This window comes from Myotis yumanensis, unplaced genomic scaffold (genome assembly GCF_028538775.1).
Source record: "Myotis yumanensis isolate MYYU_CA2020_CCGP unplaced genomic scaffold, mMyoYum1.0.hap1 SCAF_17, whole genome shotgun sequence".
NCBI classification, from domain to species: domain Eukaryota; kingdom Metazoa; phylum Chordata; class Mammalia; order Chiroptera; family Vespertilionidae; genus Myotis; species Myotis yumanensis.
Window position 1 is genome coordinate 30,675,418 of NW_027223768.1, and position 13,133 is coordinate 30,688,550.

Below are 13,133 nucleotides of genomic sequence, written 5' to 3' on the forward strand. Positions count from 1 at the left end.
CAGGCTGCCAGCATTAAGTGAGATGCGATATAAAACTCTGTAGCCTGCATTTAGCACATAGTAGGTGCTACATTAATGTGTCCCCCCCCCACCCCTTGGCATCATTTTTAAGTTTCTCTTGGAGGCAAGGTCATATACCAATGATTTTCTACCACCTCACACTTCTTTCCCAACCCTAACTTTAATTTATTATTCATTTAGCGATGTCTTAGGATGGACACAAAGGAATTAAGTTTAAAGATGACCAACATCCTTGGTTTAAGAGGTTAACCCTTTCAAGTGTATCCATGGGGAGGATGTCCATGGAGGGAGTGCTCTGGGCTCTCAGGATCCAAGGGGAGACGTCCGTCTGGACCCCACCCCTGAGTCTGCTGTCTCCCTGTCCCCACAGTGGCAGATGAAATGCTGCAAGTGCGACTCCAGGCTGCCTCACAATTACAACAGTCATCGAGTGGAGAATGTGGCTTCGTCTTCAGGCCCCGTGCGCTGGTGGCAGTCACAGAAAGGTAAAGGCCGCCGCCTCTAGGGGACCGAGCTTGAGAAGGGTCCCACAGGTGGGGTGGCCAAAGGGTGCCTGGGAACTCTTTGGGCTTCGCGGGCATTTGTTAGGGCTCTGGGACGTGGTGATTGACAAGCAGACTACTTCCTCCAGGCGTGAGGTCTTGCAGATGTTACAGGTATTTTATCCCACTAACCCGCATGGGCTTGTTGGAGGAACTGAGGTTTGGAAACGGGTCTGTGTTGAATAGACAAGTTGAAACCCCTTTAACGTCTCAGGGGCAACAAGTCATGGTGAGCAGGGAGTTTGGCCAAAAGCATACGGGATGCTGAAGAGATAATATAAGTAGAAACGTGTTGGTGCCATTCCTCACCGAGAGGGACATCGGAGATTCAGGGTCAGCGAGTTCTCACTGCCTAGAGCTGGGGCGGTCCAGAGCCTTCTTCAGGCTGCGAAGGTGGAGATTCCCTGGCCTGAAGTCCCTCCTTTTCGTCCTTGCAGACGTGAACCCTGTCTCTCTGCAGCTGGACCTGGACAGGAGATTCCAGCTCCAAGACATCATGATGGATTTTAAGGTGCGCTTCCCGGGATGGCACGGAATAGGAGAGGGGGCCCTGGGTGATGCGAGCTGACTCACGGGGAGCTGGGTTGATGGCACCACGTGCTGGGTAGGCCTCCCTCCCCTAGGCTGGACGACACTTGCCCTGAGCCTAGGTCGTGGTGACAGCAGAGGCCCCATTCCAGGGAGAACTCCAGGCTCCCCGTCTCTGCCGTGCAGGGGTTATCAATCCACTTCCTCACTCCCCCCTGCCCCCCCCCACCCAGCACATCTAACTGATTCAGCACTGCCAAGTACCAAGTCCACTGGGCCCGTCGCTTATATAGTTGTGCCCTCTTGATTACTCTGCTCTCACAAGTTTGCTGATGAGGTTGAGTTAACAAACAGCCAGGAGCTGGCCCATCCATCCACGGGAAGGTGCACTCTCGGAGCTGCCCTTCTGGTGAGCTGACTGCTCACCAGCATGGTGTCCTCTCAGAGTCCACTCGGCTTCTGCTGTGGGACTAGCCTCCTGAGATACTCCTTTCGGAGGGGACATTTGTATTCCTTTGTGATGGGTCATTTTTTTGTTTGTTTGTTTCAGAGAAGATTTGATTTTATATTTCTACAGAAATGGTGAAATATTTAAGGATCAAGATTGGTGATTAAGATTAGATGGCCAGGAAGGGGGATACCAATTTCGGGAGTTAAAATGAGCTGAGAATAAAAAGCAATGGAACCGAATTTCTTGTGTGACTGAGGAAATGAAGAGCCTCACCCCAAGAAAAGGCCAAAAGTGTTTTGAGAAATGCCAGTGTCGTTGAGTAAATGCCCCGTCTCCAAGGGCACCTTCCTTGGGTTGGATATGGTTGTTTCGTTGTTTTATTATCACTCACCCGTTCATATATATGTCCATCCTTGCTACAGACACATAGGACACTGATTATGTTGGGTTTGGTGCCAGCTGTCAGGGATAAAAGATGAATAAAGCTAAGTCATGCTCCTCACGTTGGCTTAGTACATGCAGGAAAGCAGCGAACCAGTGGCGAGAGAGTGTGCTGTGATATTGCTAAGTAGGAGTTCTGGGGAGCATGGGAGGGGACCTCTAGCTTGCTGTGTCTTGTAGGGAAGGTGTTAGAGAATGCAACCACAGGAAGATAAACCTTCCTAGACCACTAATAGCCAGGGGAGGGGCAAAGTTCTTTCTAGGCAAAGGGAATAGTAAAGAGCAAAGATCAGGAGACAAGAGGCTAGAAGGTATATCATTGGGGAGGGGGCAAGGGAGTGGACGTGGGGTCCAGAGGGAAAAGTGTGTGTTGGTGGTGAGAGATGGGGACATGGAAGGCAGAAAACTGGAGAGAGATGAGTTTACAGATATAAATGGGGAGGCGAAAAGCAGACTGAAGACTCACCCATTCATTCAACAAATGTGTTCTAAGCACCTACTATGCGCTGGATGTTGGAAGTACAACTGTGGATAAGACAGACAAAGGGGTGTGTGGTGTACGGTAGTGGTACTCAATCAATCGGGATATCTGGCAATCTCTGGAGGCATTTCCGGTTGTCATACTGTGGGCATTGATGTCTGGTGAGTAGAGGCCCGGGTAGAGGTCAGTAGAGGCCAGGGATGCTGCTAAGCATCCTGCAGTGACCAGAACAGCAGCCACCAGCACATCTCTAGGAGCCTGTTTCTGTGACTGTGTCCCCAAGGTCCTCCCCTTCCTCCAGGCACTCAGGCCTCACCCTGTCTGTGTCTCCGCAGGGGCCCATGCCCGCCGGGATGCTGATCGAGCGCTCCTCGGACTTCGGGAAGACCTGGCACGTGTACCAGTACCTGGCTGCCGACTGCAGGTCTGCCTTCCCCCGCGTCCGCCAGGGCCAGCCTCAGAGCTGGCAGGACCCTCGGTGCCAGTCTCTGCCCCAGAGGCCTCATGCGCACCTAGACGGGGGCAGGGTAAGTAGACGGGACCCTGGACATGTAGCCCGGAGGGGTCTCTGACATGGCATTGCTCACACCTTCACCCAGACTCTTGAGAAGAGATGAGAGCCCCCTCGGGCAGTGCGCCTCAATGTCTCTCCTGAGCTCTCCACCCTCAAAATATTCGTTGCTTGTCCTCTTTGTGCCAGGAAGGGTACTTCAGAAACATGTTGAGCGCACTGCTGACCCAGCCCTGCCCTCTGCCATGGCCCCTTACCCCACAGCTCACCGGCCTGTCCCCATAGTGGAGAGGGCACAACCGACTCTGCTCCAGTGTGAGGATTTTGAGATGGCTGCTCAGAGTCAAGTGAGCAAAGACACACATTTCATCTGATCTCCGCTTTCACCTCAGTAGGGTATAACACGAGAATTAACTTTCCCATTGAAGCCATTCACGGAGCCCCATCGTTGCCTTGGAGGGAATCCCGGTCTAAGCCACAGTCCCCTAAGCCTAAACCCTGGGCTGGAAATGAGAACCTGCCCCTGGAAACAATCCAGTGCCTCTCCTCCGAATCCTCCCACCCGGGTCAAATCCCCTCATTTCTTCCATCACTGCTTCCCCCGCCACCAGCGGGAGGCTGTTTGTCCTTTCTCTGGCCCAGGCTCAGGGGAGCCCTCTGCGCTGCTCTGACCTGCTGATGTGCACGGGGTGCTTGGGTGGCACCTTCCCTTCGCTGTAACAGCTGCTCCCTGGTTATCACATCCAGATCCTCAGTGACCACCGTCTCCAGACCCCAGATCAAAATACAGGGCTTTTTCCTGATTTGTGGAGGGTTGATGTGAAAGCTCTCCTTAGGGTATGAGATGAAGTCACATCCAATAAGTGACTTTTATGAAGAAGACAAAGCATAGTTAAAATTGGGGTGTAGAGAGTGATAGCCACCACATCCATGTACCCCTGGGCTCCAGATCCTCTCGTTCATCCTGGGTTTTGGAAAATTAGTATCCCCTAAGCCCGTGCATGTGCAGTCCATCTTTTACTGTAATTTCTGGTCCCAGGAAATCAGGAGGTTCTTGGAATCACTATATTTTCAATGGAGTGGAGAGACTGTACACACACACACACACACACACACACACACACGCTTATTTAGGGCCCAGCGATCATCTCGCTCTCCGAGGGCAGTTGGCAGGCCTCACGTTCATGGTGGTCTTGGGTCCCAGGTTAGAAGGACCTCAGCGTAGCGTGAGGAGGGTGGGACATTGAGTGGAAAGGAGACTTCTGAGCCTGGGGACACATTCTACCTCCTCCTCAGTGCCTCTCTCTTTCCTCTCTTAGGTCCAACTTAACGTTATGGATTTAGCCTCTGGGATTCCAGCAACTCAAAGTCAAAAAATTCAAGGTCAGTGTGGCTGCCCCTCAAGCCTGTGGGACTGTGGGTGGAGAACGAAACAGGGGTGGGACTCAGGTCACGGAGCATCCCTGCTCTTTCCTGTTTCTGACAACATGGCTGGATTGAACGCTTGCCCTGCTTACCCTGTGGGGTTACTGTGGTAGCCCAGAGCTGCAAAAGGCCTGAATGTGTGTGTATGTCTTTTCTGCCTCGGAGGGTTGAGGATGGGGAGGATGACCCTTGGGATAACCTTATAAAGGCAGGGAAGAGGGTGGGTAAAACCAGAATTTCCTTCTTTTCCCACCTTGCCCATGGAGACACTCATGGCCTCTAACTTCCTTTCCTTATTGTCTTTTCCTACCCCCCTCCCTCCCTCCCTGTGTTTGCCCCTCTCAGAGCTGGGAGGGATCACAAACCTGAGAGTCAACTTCACCAGGCTGGCCCCGGTGCCCCAGAGGGGCCACTATCCCCCCAGCGCCTACTACGCGGTGTCCCAGCTGCGCCTGCGAGGGAGCTGCTTCTGCCACGGCCATGCTGACCGCTGCGCTCCCGAGCCCGGAGCCCCCACTGGCTCCTCCACCGCCGTGCAGGTGACAGTCCAGGGTGGGAAGGACGAGGGGCAGGGGCAAGAACAGAACAATTAGGGACACTTATGAGCCTCCCGTAAAGCAGGGTGGGCACTCCATTTAAGTCCTGAATATTTCACATTTTAGCAATGGTGAGAAAAGTGTAAGTGATTATCATTTCAAAGACCAGGATTTCATAGCCATGCCTGAGATCTACAGTTTGGTGTTTTCAGTTACACGCAAGCACGCGTGTGGGCGTGGGGGAGTTTAAGGCAGTGCTTCTCAGCCCTAGCCACACACCATCAGTTCCTGGAAATATTGCCAGGCCCTTGTCTTCTAAAGCTTTGAGGTGTTCTAATATCCTGCCAGGGCTGAGCAGTCCTGACCTGGAAACTCTGAAGTCCCATTTAGTGGTGAGCGATGGGTAGGGTGAGAGAGAGAACATCTAACACGGATGTCACGTGTGTCCCAGACCAGTTGAATCGGATGCATCAGGGATGGGGTTGGAGGCTCCAATGTATCCAGCCACCCAGGGGCTATTGCTGGGAAACCAAACAGAGAACCACCAGTGGAGGGGAACCCTGGGCCAGGAAGGAGGGAGCTGTCATTTCGCTTTCAGGGCTTCCATTCTACTCATATAGGCAGCCTGCTATTTGCCCTGTCCACAGGTGGGCACCAGGCAATCGTGTGACCTGGCCCGAGAGGGAAATACAGGCGAAATGAACATCGGTCAGCGTTATTCTTTCTGCTTCCGGGCCAGCTCTTGCCCCGGCTGCAGAGGAGGCCAGAAGGCCCATTGACTAAGGACCAGAGCATGGGTTTGCCAACATGGGGAATACAGCGTGCTGTGGGCTGGAGCTCAGGGAGAGGGCTCGCCTAGCCCCAGTGGTTCGCAAATCTGGCTGTACAAGGAAATCGCCACTCTAAAAAGTACTGATGCTTGGCCTTTGTCCCTGAGATTCTGATTGAATTGGGCCTGTTGGTATTTAAAAAAAACACCTCCCCATATAATTCTGGAGCACATTCAGGGTTGAAATCCACGGAACTGGAGGGGCCAGGGAGGCCTGCGAAGGAGGTGCCATTGGAGCTAGCAGGGTTTCATGGGTGCACGGGGAGAGAAAGGTATTCCAGGCAGAAAGGAGAACACCAGTAAAAACCAAAAGGTGAGGGAATAAGGGCCTGTGGAGGGTGCCACTCCGGAGCTCAGCTCGGCTGTGCTGTCAGGAGGGAGTGATGAGAGTGGAATAAACATACAGGTCCTTGAATGCCAGGCTGGGGGTGTTGGGCTGAATTTGGAAGACAATTAGCACATAATAGCTATTCTATTTTTATACCTTAATGAGTCGAGTAACGATTCATCATGCGGTCCATTAGCCAAACAACCTCAGTCATAGATTGTTGCAACAGAAAGCTCTACAGGGCCCACAAACTTCTCGAATCACAGTTTACCAGTGAGGGTAGGGTATCTGGGTAACTTCCGGGTGCTGCTTTGGACTGGGCATCATGGGGTGTCCAGGTGCAAGGAATGGGTTTGCAGAAGCCCAGCTAGAGGAGCAGAGCAGACACACACACACACACATGCACACACAGGCACCCCGGAGGAGCTGGGGTCTGAGCTGGATGCTGAGTGGTGGAGGAGCTGGGGTCTGAGCTGGATGCTGAGTGGTGGACCTAGAAGAAGGTCAGAGGGAAAGGGCAGGTCCATCCTGGGCCATTCCTTTGAGAATCCTTCCTGATGACTGACGGCCCCTCTCCTAGGTCCATGATGCCTGTGTCTGCCAGCACAACACTGCCGGCTCCAATTGTGAGCGCTGCGCGCCCTTCTACAACAACCGGCCCTGGAGACCTGCGGATGATCAGGACCCCCACGAATGCCAAAGTATGACTGAGTGGGGTGCTGGCCCCTCTGGGCCTCAGGGACCTTTCCTGGGACACAGGGAGGATGGATTCTTTATTATTTAAATTTAGTCTTAATTGCGCCCCTGCAATTGAAGGTCTCCTCGCTCTGTGGGGATGGAGAGAGTATTTGGGTTGCTACCTCTGTGTGCTTCCCCCTCCTTCTCCTCAGCCAGGCTGGGAGAGATCCTTGCTCTCTGGCCTCTTCACTTGCCCTCTCCTGTGTAGGATGTGTCTGGGTTCCTGCTTCAGCTGATCCCCTAGACCAGTGGTTCTCAACCTGTGGGTCGCGACCCCTTTGGCGGTCGAACGACCCTTTCACAGGGGTCGCCTAAGACCATCCTGCATATCAGATATTTACATTATGATTCATAACAGTAGCAACATTACAGCTATGAAGTAGCAATGAAAATAATTTTATGGTTGGGTCACCACATGAGGAACTGTATTTAAAGGGCCAGAAGGTTGAGAACCACTGCCCTAGACTCTAGGGCAGGGGTGGGCAAACTTTTTGACTCGAGGGCCACAATGGGTTCTTAAACTGGACCGGAGGGCCGGAACAAAAGCATGGATGGAGTGTTTGTGTGAACTAATATAAATTCAAAGTAAACATCATTACATAAAAGGGTACGGTCTTTTTTTTTTAGTTTTATTCATTTCAAACGGGCCTGATCCGGCCCGTGGGCCGTAGTTTGCCTACGGCTGCTCTAGGGTCTAGAGTCAGGGCCTTTCCCTGCATAACTGAGGGGACGGAATAGGGGTCCCCAGTCCAGGAAGAGGCAGTGACTCAGCAGGAGACCCACGGTGGCAATGGGGGAGGGTTGGGATGGACCATTCAAGGAACTCTCTCTTTGGTCCAACACGGACATGATTGTTGGGTGAGTCCCCACGCTGGGAGTCAGGAGGCTGAGTTCTCCCTCTAGTTTGCTCTGTGACTGACCATATAACCTTCAATGAATTACACAAATTTCCCTGGGCCTCAGCGTCCTCATTTCTCAGACCTGAGCATGTTGTCGAGTTGTGAGAGATGCCAGCGAGGCAGCAGGGGATGTGCTCTGCAGATGGCGAAGGCACTGGCCCACCATCGGCCCTGGGAACTCCTTTTTCAGGGTGTGACTGCAACGGCCACTCAGAGACGTGTCACTTCGACCCAGCCGTGTTCACCTCCAGCCAGGGGGCACACGGAGGGGTGTGTGACAACTGCCGGGACCACACCGAGGGCAAGAACTGCGAGCGGTGTCAGCTCCATTACTTCCGGAACCGGCGCCCTGGTGCCCCCATTGAGGAGACCTGCATCCGTGAGTAGGGGCTCCCTGGGTACCGTCTGTCCACGATGCTCCATCTGTGCCGGACACAATAGAGCCCATGTCCCTGGGACACACAAACCCACAGGAAGACTTGGTTGTATGTCAGGATGGTGGGCCGTTGTTTTAACTTAGCTGTGCGCTTGCTTCTAAGCAAGTGACCTGGACCACTAGTCAATTGGTCAATCAATCATATGTAATCCTTATTTGGGCCCAGGAGAAAAAAATGTAAATATCAGATACAGTTCCTGCTGTCGAGAAGCACATACACGGTTTGGTAATATAAACCATACACACAGGAAAAGGAAGGGCACAGCCCTTTGTCTTTATATAGGTCACTGCCTTTACAGGCTATAAGGTGGTTTGCTCCATATTTTTCCATTTCCCCCAAACAGTGAGAATTCCTCCATGGCAGGGATTATATCTTGTATCCTCGGAACCTCGCACAATGACAAGCAAATAACTGAGGCTCAAAGAATGTTTAGTGAATAAAGAAATGAGTGGCATGTTATGGGATGGATGCCCAGGATGACTTGACTCGGCCATAGGTCCAGGGGTTCCTACGAGAGAGAGCAGGCTGGACGGAAGCCATCCGACTCAGGTGGGGTTAATCAGGAAAGCCGTTCTAGATGCAGGGAGTCTGTGTACTGAAACACAGGCAAGAGGTCTCAGTGTGGTGGTGGGTCACTTCCTGTTGATATCATTAATTCATGGAGAGAGGAAAACTTGAGTTTGACTTCTGTTTCCAGCACTTTCTTGCTGTGTGACCCGAGTACATTGTTTACCATCAGTGAGCCTCAGTTTCCTCCATCTGCACAGTAGGGATGCTCATAACCTTTCATAGTTGTCATGAGGATGACCTAGGGCAGCATGCCAGAGTGCCTGGCTCAGTGCTTGGTGTATAGTAGGTGTTCAGTAAATAATGTGACAGAACGTGTATAGTGCATAACACCTGCCCAGCCCTGGTCCCTGTGATATTACTCATTTATTCCTCAAAAGAAGCCTCTGAAGAAATAGGCACAGAGGATTTAAATAGCCCTACTAAGGTTTTCACCACGAAGCCTGGCTCCTACAATGGGCTCATCACTCTATGCTCTTCCTTATTCCTCCTGTGGTGGCCGCTTTTGTCTCTCAGCCTGCGAGTGTGACCCGGACGGGGCAGTGCCGGGGGCTCCCTGCGACCCAATGACTGGGCAGTGTGTGTGCAAGGAGCATGTGCAGGGGGAGCGCTGCGACCTGTGCAAGCCGGGCTTTACAGGACTCACCTACACCAACCCGCAGGGCTGCCACCGTGAGTAGGGGGGCCCAGCCTGGCATGGCCTGGGGCAGGCTGCATGGAGACACCAGATCCATGACTTAACCTGCTCACTGTGCTATGCCATCCAGCAGGTGGCAGCACAGGCCCAGTTTGGAAGGTGGGACTGAGTCAACCAGTGGGAGGCAGGGCGGGCAGCCCAGTGGGCAGCTGCTGGGACTGGTGGGAACCCCGGTGGCTTCTGAGTCAGCCAGGTTATCTGGAGCGATCGGCCCTGCCTGTTTCTTCTCCAGGCTGGGCCCCTCCTGCTGCATGTTCTCTGGGGGTGAGCTTTTGGTGGGCTGACCCCCAAGCTCAGCAGCCTTCCCTCCTGCAGGCTGTGACTGCAGCATCCTGGGGTCCCGACGGGACATGCCATGTGAAGAGGAGAGCGGGCGCTGCCTGTGCCTGCCCAATGTGGTGGGCCCCAAATGTGACCAGTGCGCTCCCTACCACTGGAAGCTGGCCAGTGGCCGGGGCTGCGAGCCGTGTGCCTGCGACCCAAACAACTCCCTCAGCCCCCAGTGCAACCCGGTATGTGGTGGGGGTGACCCCGTGGGTCCCCGGACAGGAGAGGGGACCTGTCCACCAACACGTCCATATCTCCTCCCACTGCCCTTCTGGGCCTTTCCAGAGTCAGGCTGGGCTGCTCTGTCGCCAGCGCCTTTGGGAGGCCACCCACTCTTAGTGAGCTTTGGCTCTGGAAGCTTCTATAATTAGTTTCCATCCCCAGAGTCCTCACCGACGTCAGTGGCCAGGCTGTCCAGGTGTGTGACTGACCTAACTCTCACAATTGAGCAGTGAGCTCCCTCTGTGGCTGGGAGCATTGGCATTACCCATGCGCCACCCCTTCTGCGGGGCCATCCTGGGCTGAGACTGAAGAGCTTGTCTCTGAGTGGAAGCCCTTGTGTGGGGCCACACCAGGGGGGTTCTCCGAGGCTGGGGCTCCAGGGAGGCTCCCTCATGGTCTCCCCCTCCCCACAGTTCACAGGGCAGTGCCCTTGTCGGGAAGGGTTTGGTGGCCTGAAGTGCAACGCTGCAGCCATCCGCCAGTGTCCCGACCAGACCTACGGCGACGCGGCCGGGGGATGCCGAGGTTCGTGCCCACGGAGCAGGGGGACTGGAGGCTATGGCGGGATGAGCATGTGGGTGGGCCCGTGGTGGGGGCACGTGGTCTGGGATCTGGGAGGATGCCATGTGCTTCATGTGGTGGACCCTGAGGGCCTTGGGAGAGCTCAGGCTCCCCACTGCTCCAGCAGCCGGCTTGGCTTCCCAGCCCTGGGCCAGGGACATGGGGTCCTCCCCACGTCCCCATGACAGGAGGGTGCTTTGCTCCCCACCTCCCTGAGCAAGCATTTCTCAGAGCCATCTCCAGGGCTGCAGCTGGGAGGGGCGATGTTTCGTCCCTCTTCTTAGATGGAGACAGTGAGTCCTGAGGGAAAGGACTACTTTGCTCAGAAAGTTCATTTGACAAGTGGCCAGGCTCGCTCGGCCCCTCTGCAGGCCTCAGTCTTCTCCTTTGGGGAAGGGGCACTCCGTACCTAACCTCTCTGGGCCTCAGTTGCCTCATCTATAAAAATGAGAGCAGGAGGGTGGCCAGCTGTCGTGGAGCAGCTGTGAAGGTTAAGCGAGTTCCTGTGTGTGTGGTGACTTTGAACAGTGCCTGGGACGTAGTAGGTGCTAAGACAGTGCTGGCTTTGGTTGCTGGCGTCACCATGATTTTATTCTGGTCTCTTATTCTGAGTCAGAAAGAGCTTCTCTTCAGACTCTGCCTACTAGACCCCTCTGTCTCCCTGACCCCGGCCTCCTTCCTCCTCCCCAGCCTGTGACTGTGACTTCCGGGGGACGGAGGGCCCAGGCTGTGACAAGGCCTCGGGCCGCTGCCTCTGCCGCCCTGGCTTGACCGGGCCCCGCTGTGACCAGTGCCAGCGAGGCTACTGTGACCGCTACCCGCTGTGTGTGGCCTGCCATCCCTGCTTCCAGTCCTATGACGCCAACCTCCAGGAGCAGGCCCGGCGCCTCAGCGGCCTCCGCAATGCCACCGCCAGCCTGTGGCCCGGGTCCGGCCTGGAGGACCCCCGCCTCGCCTCCCGGATCCTGGATGCAAAGACCAAGATAGAGCAGATCCAGGCAATTCTTGGCGGCGCCCCGGCCACCGAGCGGGAGGTGGCTGAGGTGGCCAATGCCATCTCCTCTCTCAGGTAATCCTCTCCCTGCCAAGCCCTGAGAAGAACTGGGCCACAGGGCCTCACACCAGGGTGCCCCCGTCTTTCATCACATGGGTAGAGCCCTTTGCCGTTTACAAAGCATTTCCACAGACTCTCTCTTTTAACTGTCACAACGGTCCTTGTGGTTGGTGTGATGAGTGTCATCACTTCCATTTTTCAGGTGAGGAAACAAGCCCAGGTAAATGAGGTGACAGAGCCCTGCGGCCACAGGGGGAACTCTGAGCCCAGGCCCGAGCCCAAGCCGGGTTCTTTCCAGGGCCGGGCCTGCCTGAGAGAGGGACTCAGCTCTGGATTAGTCACCCGGCGGGCGGAGGGCATCCGAGAGGCAGGGGATCTAAGAATAACTTGTCTTTTTCTTTGGAATGGGAGCGGTCCCACCCACACCCCTCCTACCAGCAGAGGCGCCTTCTTAGTGAGATTTATCTCTGGAAGCTTCTATAATTAGTTTCCATTCCCAGAGTCCGCAGGGACGTCAGGGCCCAGAGCTGTCCAGGTGTGTGACTGACCTAACTCACAATTGAGCAGCGAGTCCCTAGGCGTTTGGTAGACACAGACAGGCAGTCCGTGGATGGGCAGCCCAGGCCTGAGCACAGCCTGGAGGTGGAGCACTCGAGGCTTGGAGAGAGGCCTATCTCTGAAAGCTCTATGGCTTGGGTCTGGGCAGGTGACCTCCTTCAGGTGCAGCCAGCCAGCAGGAAGCAGCTGTGGGAGCTCAGTGGGCAAGTGTGGCTACCGAGGAGAGCCTCAGTTACACAGGTGGTGGCTGAGGTCAACCTGTAGGGACCCCAGGAGGAGCGTCGGGGTGCCCCTTAAGGGAGCCAGCTGTGGGCAGGTGCAGGAGAGTTGGCAATGTCAGGGTCACAATCAAGGTTCAGGGGAGTCAGGAATGTTGGGGTCACAATCAAGGTGCAGAGGAGTCAGGAATGTCGGGGTCACAGTCAAGGTGCAGGGGAGTCGGGGATGTCAGGGTCACAGTCAAGGTGCAGGGGAGTCGGGGATGTCGGGGGCATGGTAGTCACGGAAGGAGAGTTTTTTCTGGACCTGCTGGCAGAGGGAGGGAGGGAGGTTAGGCTGCCCTCCCAGCCTTTGCCCAGCAGAATCCTCGGCCTGTGACATCTCTGTCCCATTACCTTCGCTGAAGGCCTCTCTGTCCTTCCTGACTTGGTAGCCGTTTCTTGAAAGGGAGGGCTGTTTCTGGGGAGTCAACCCCTCCTGTATGTCAGTGCACACTCCTCTCGCATCTCAGGCGGACCCTGCAGGACCTGCAGCCCGCTCTGCCCCTGGAGGAGGAGACCTTGTCCCTCCCCGGAGACCTGGAGACTCTGGACAGAAGCTTCAATCACCTCCTCGTTCTGTACCAGAATAAGAGGGAGCAGTTTGAAAAGATCAGTGGTGCTGACCCTTCAGGTGAGGAGGGGGAGCTTAGCCCCGTGCACAACCACACCACACCTCGCCTCCTGCTCCTCCATCTCCAGACCTCCGGGTCCAGGGTGACT

General features: G+C 54.9%; 1 protein-coding gene across 5 annotated transcripts in view; it reads left to right on the top strand.

Annotated features, from left to right (window-relative positions):
• LAMB3 (laminin subunit beta 3) overlaps positions 1 to 13,133 on the top strand; it is a 53,742-nt gene that overhangs the window by 29,657 nt on the left and 10,952 nt on the right. For all 5 annotated transcript variants that reach the window (XM_070397007.1, XM_070397009.1, XM_070397008.1 and 2 more), the window contains 12 exons: positions 392 to 506; positions 1,001 to 1,074; positions 2,800 to 2,991; positions 4,295 to 4,358; positions 4,746 to 4,939; positions 6,674 to 6,794; positions 7,921 to 8,109; positions 9,251 to 9,406; positions 9,747 to 9,943; positions 10,394 to 10,505; positions 11,232 to 11,610; positions 12,884 to 13,044. In XM_070397007.1, the coding sequence (XP_070253108.1) occupies positions 392 to 506; positions 1,001 to 1,074; positions 2,800 to 2,991; positions 4,295 to 4,358; positions 4,746 to 4,939; positions 6,674 to 6,794; positions 7,921 to 8,109; positions 9,251 to 9,406; positions 9,747 to 9,943; positions 10,394 to 10,505; positions 11,232 to 11,610; positions 12,884 to 13,044 (1,954 nt within the window). The remainder of the gene's footprint in view (positions 1 to 391; positions 507 to 1,000; positions 1,075 to 2,799; positions 2,992 to 4,294; positions 4,359 to 4,745; positions 4,940 to 6,673; positions 6,795 to 7,920; positions 8,110 to 9,250; positions 9,407 to 9,746; positions 9,944 to 10,393; positions 10,506 to 11,231; positions 11,611 to 12,883; positions 13,045 to 13,133) is intronic.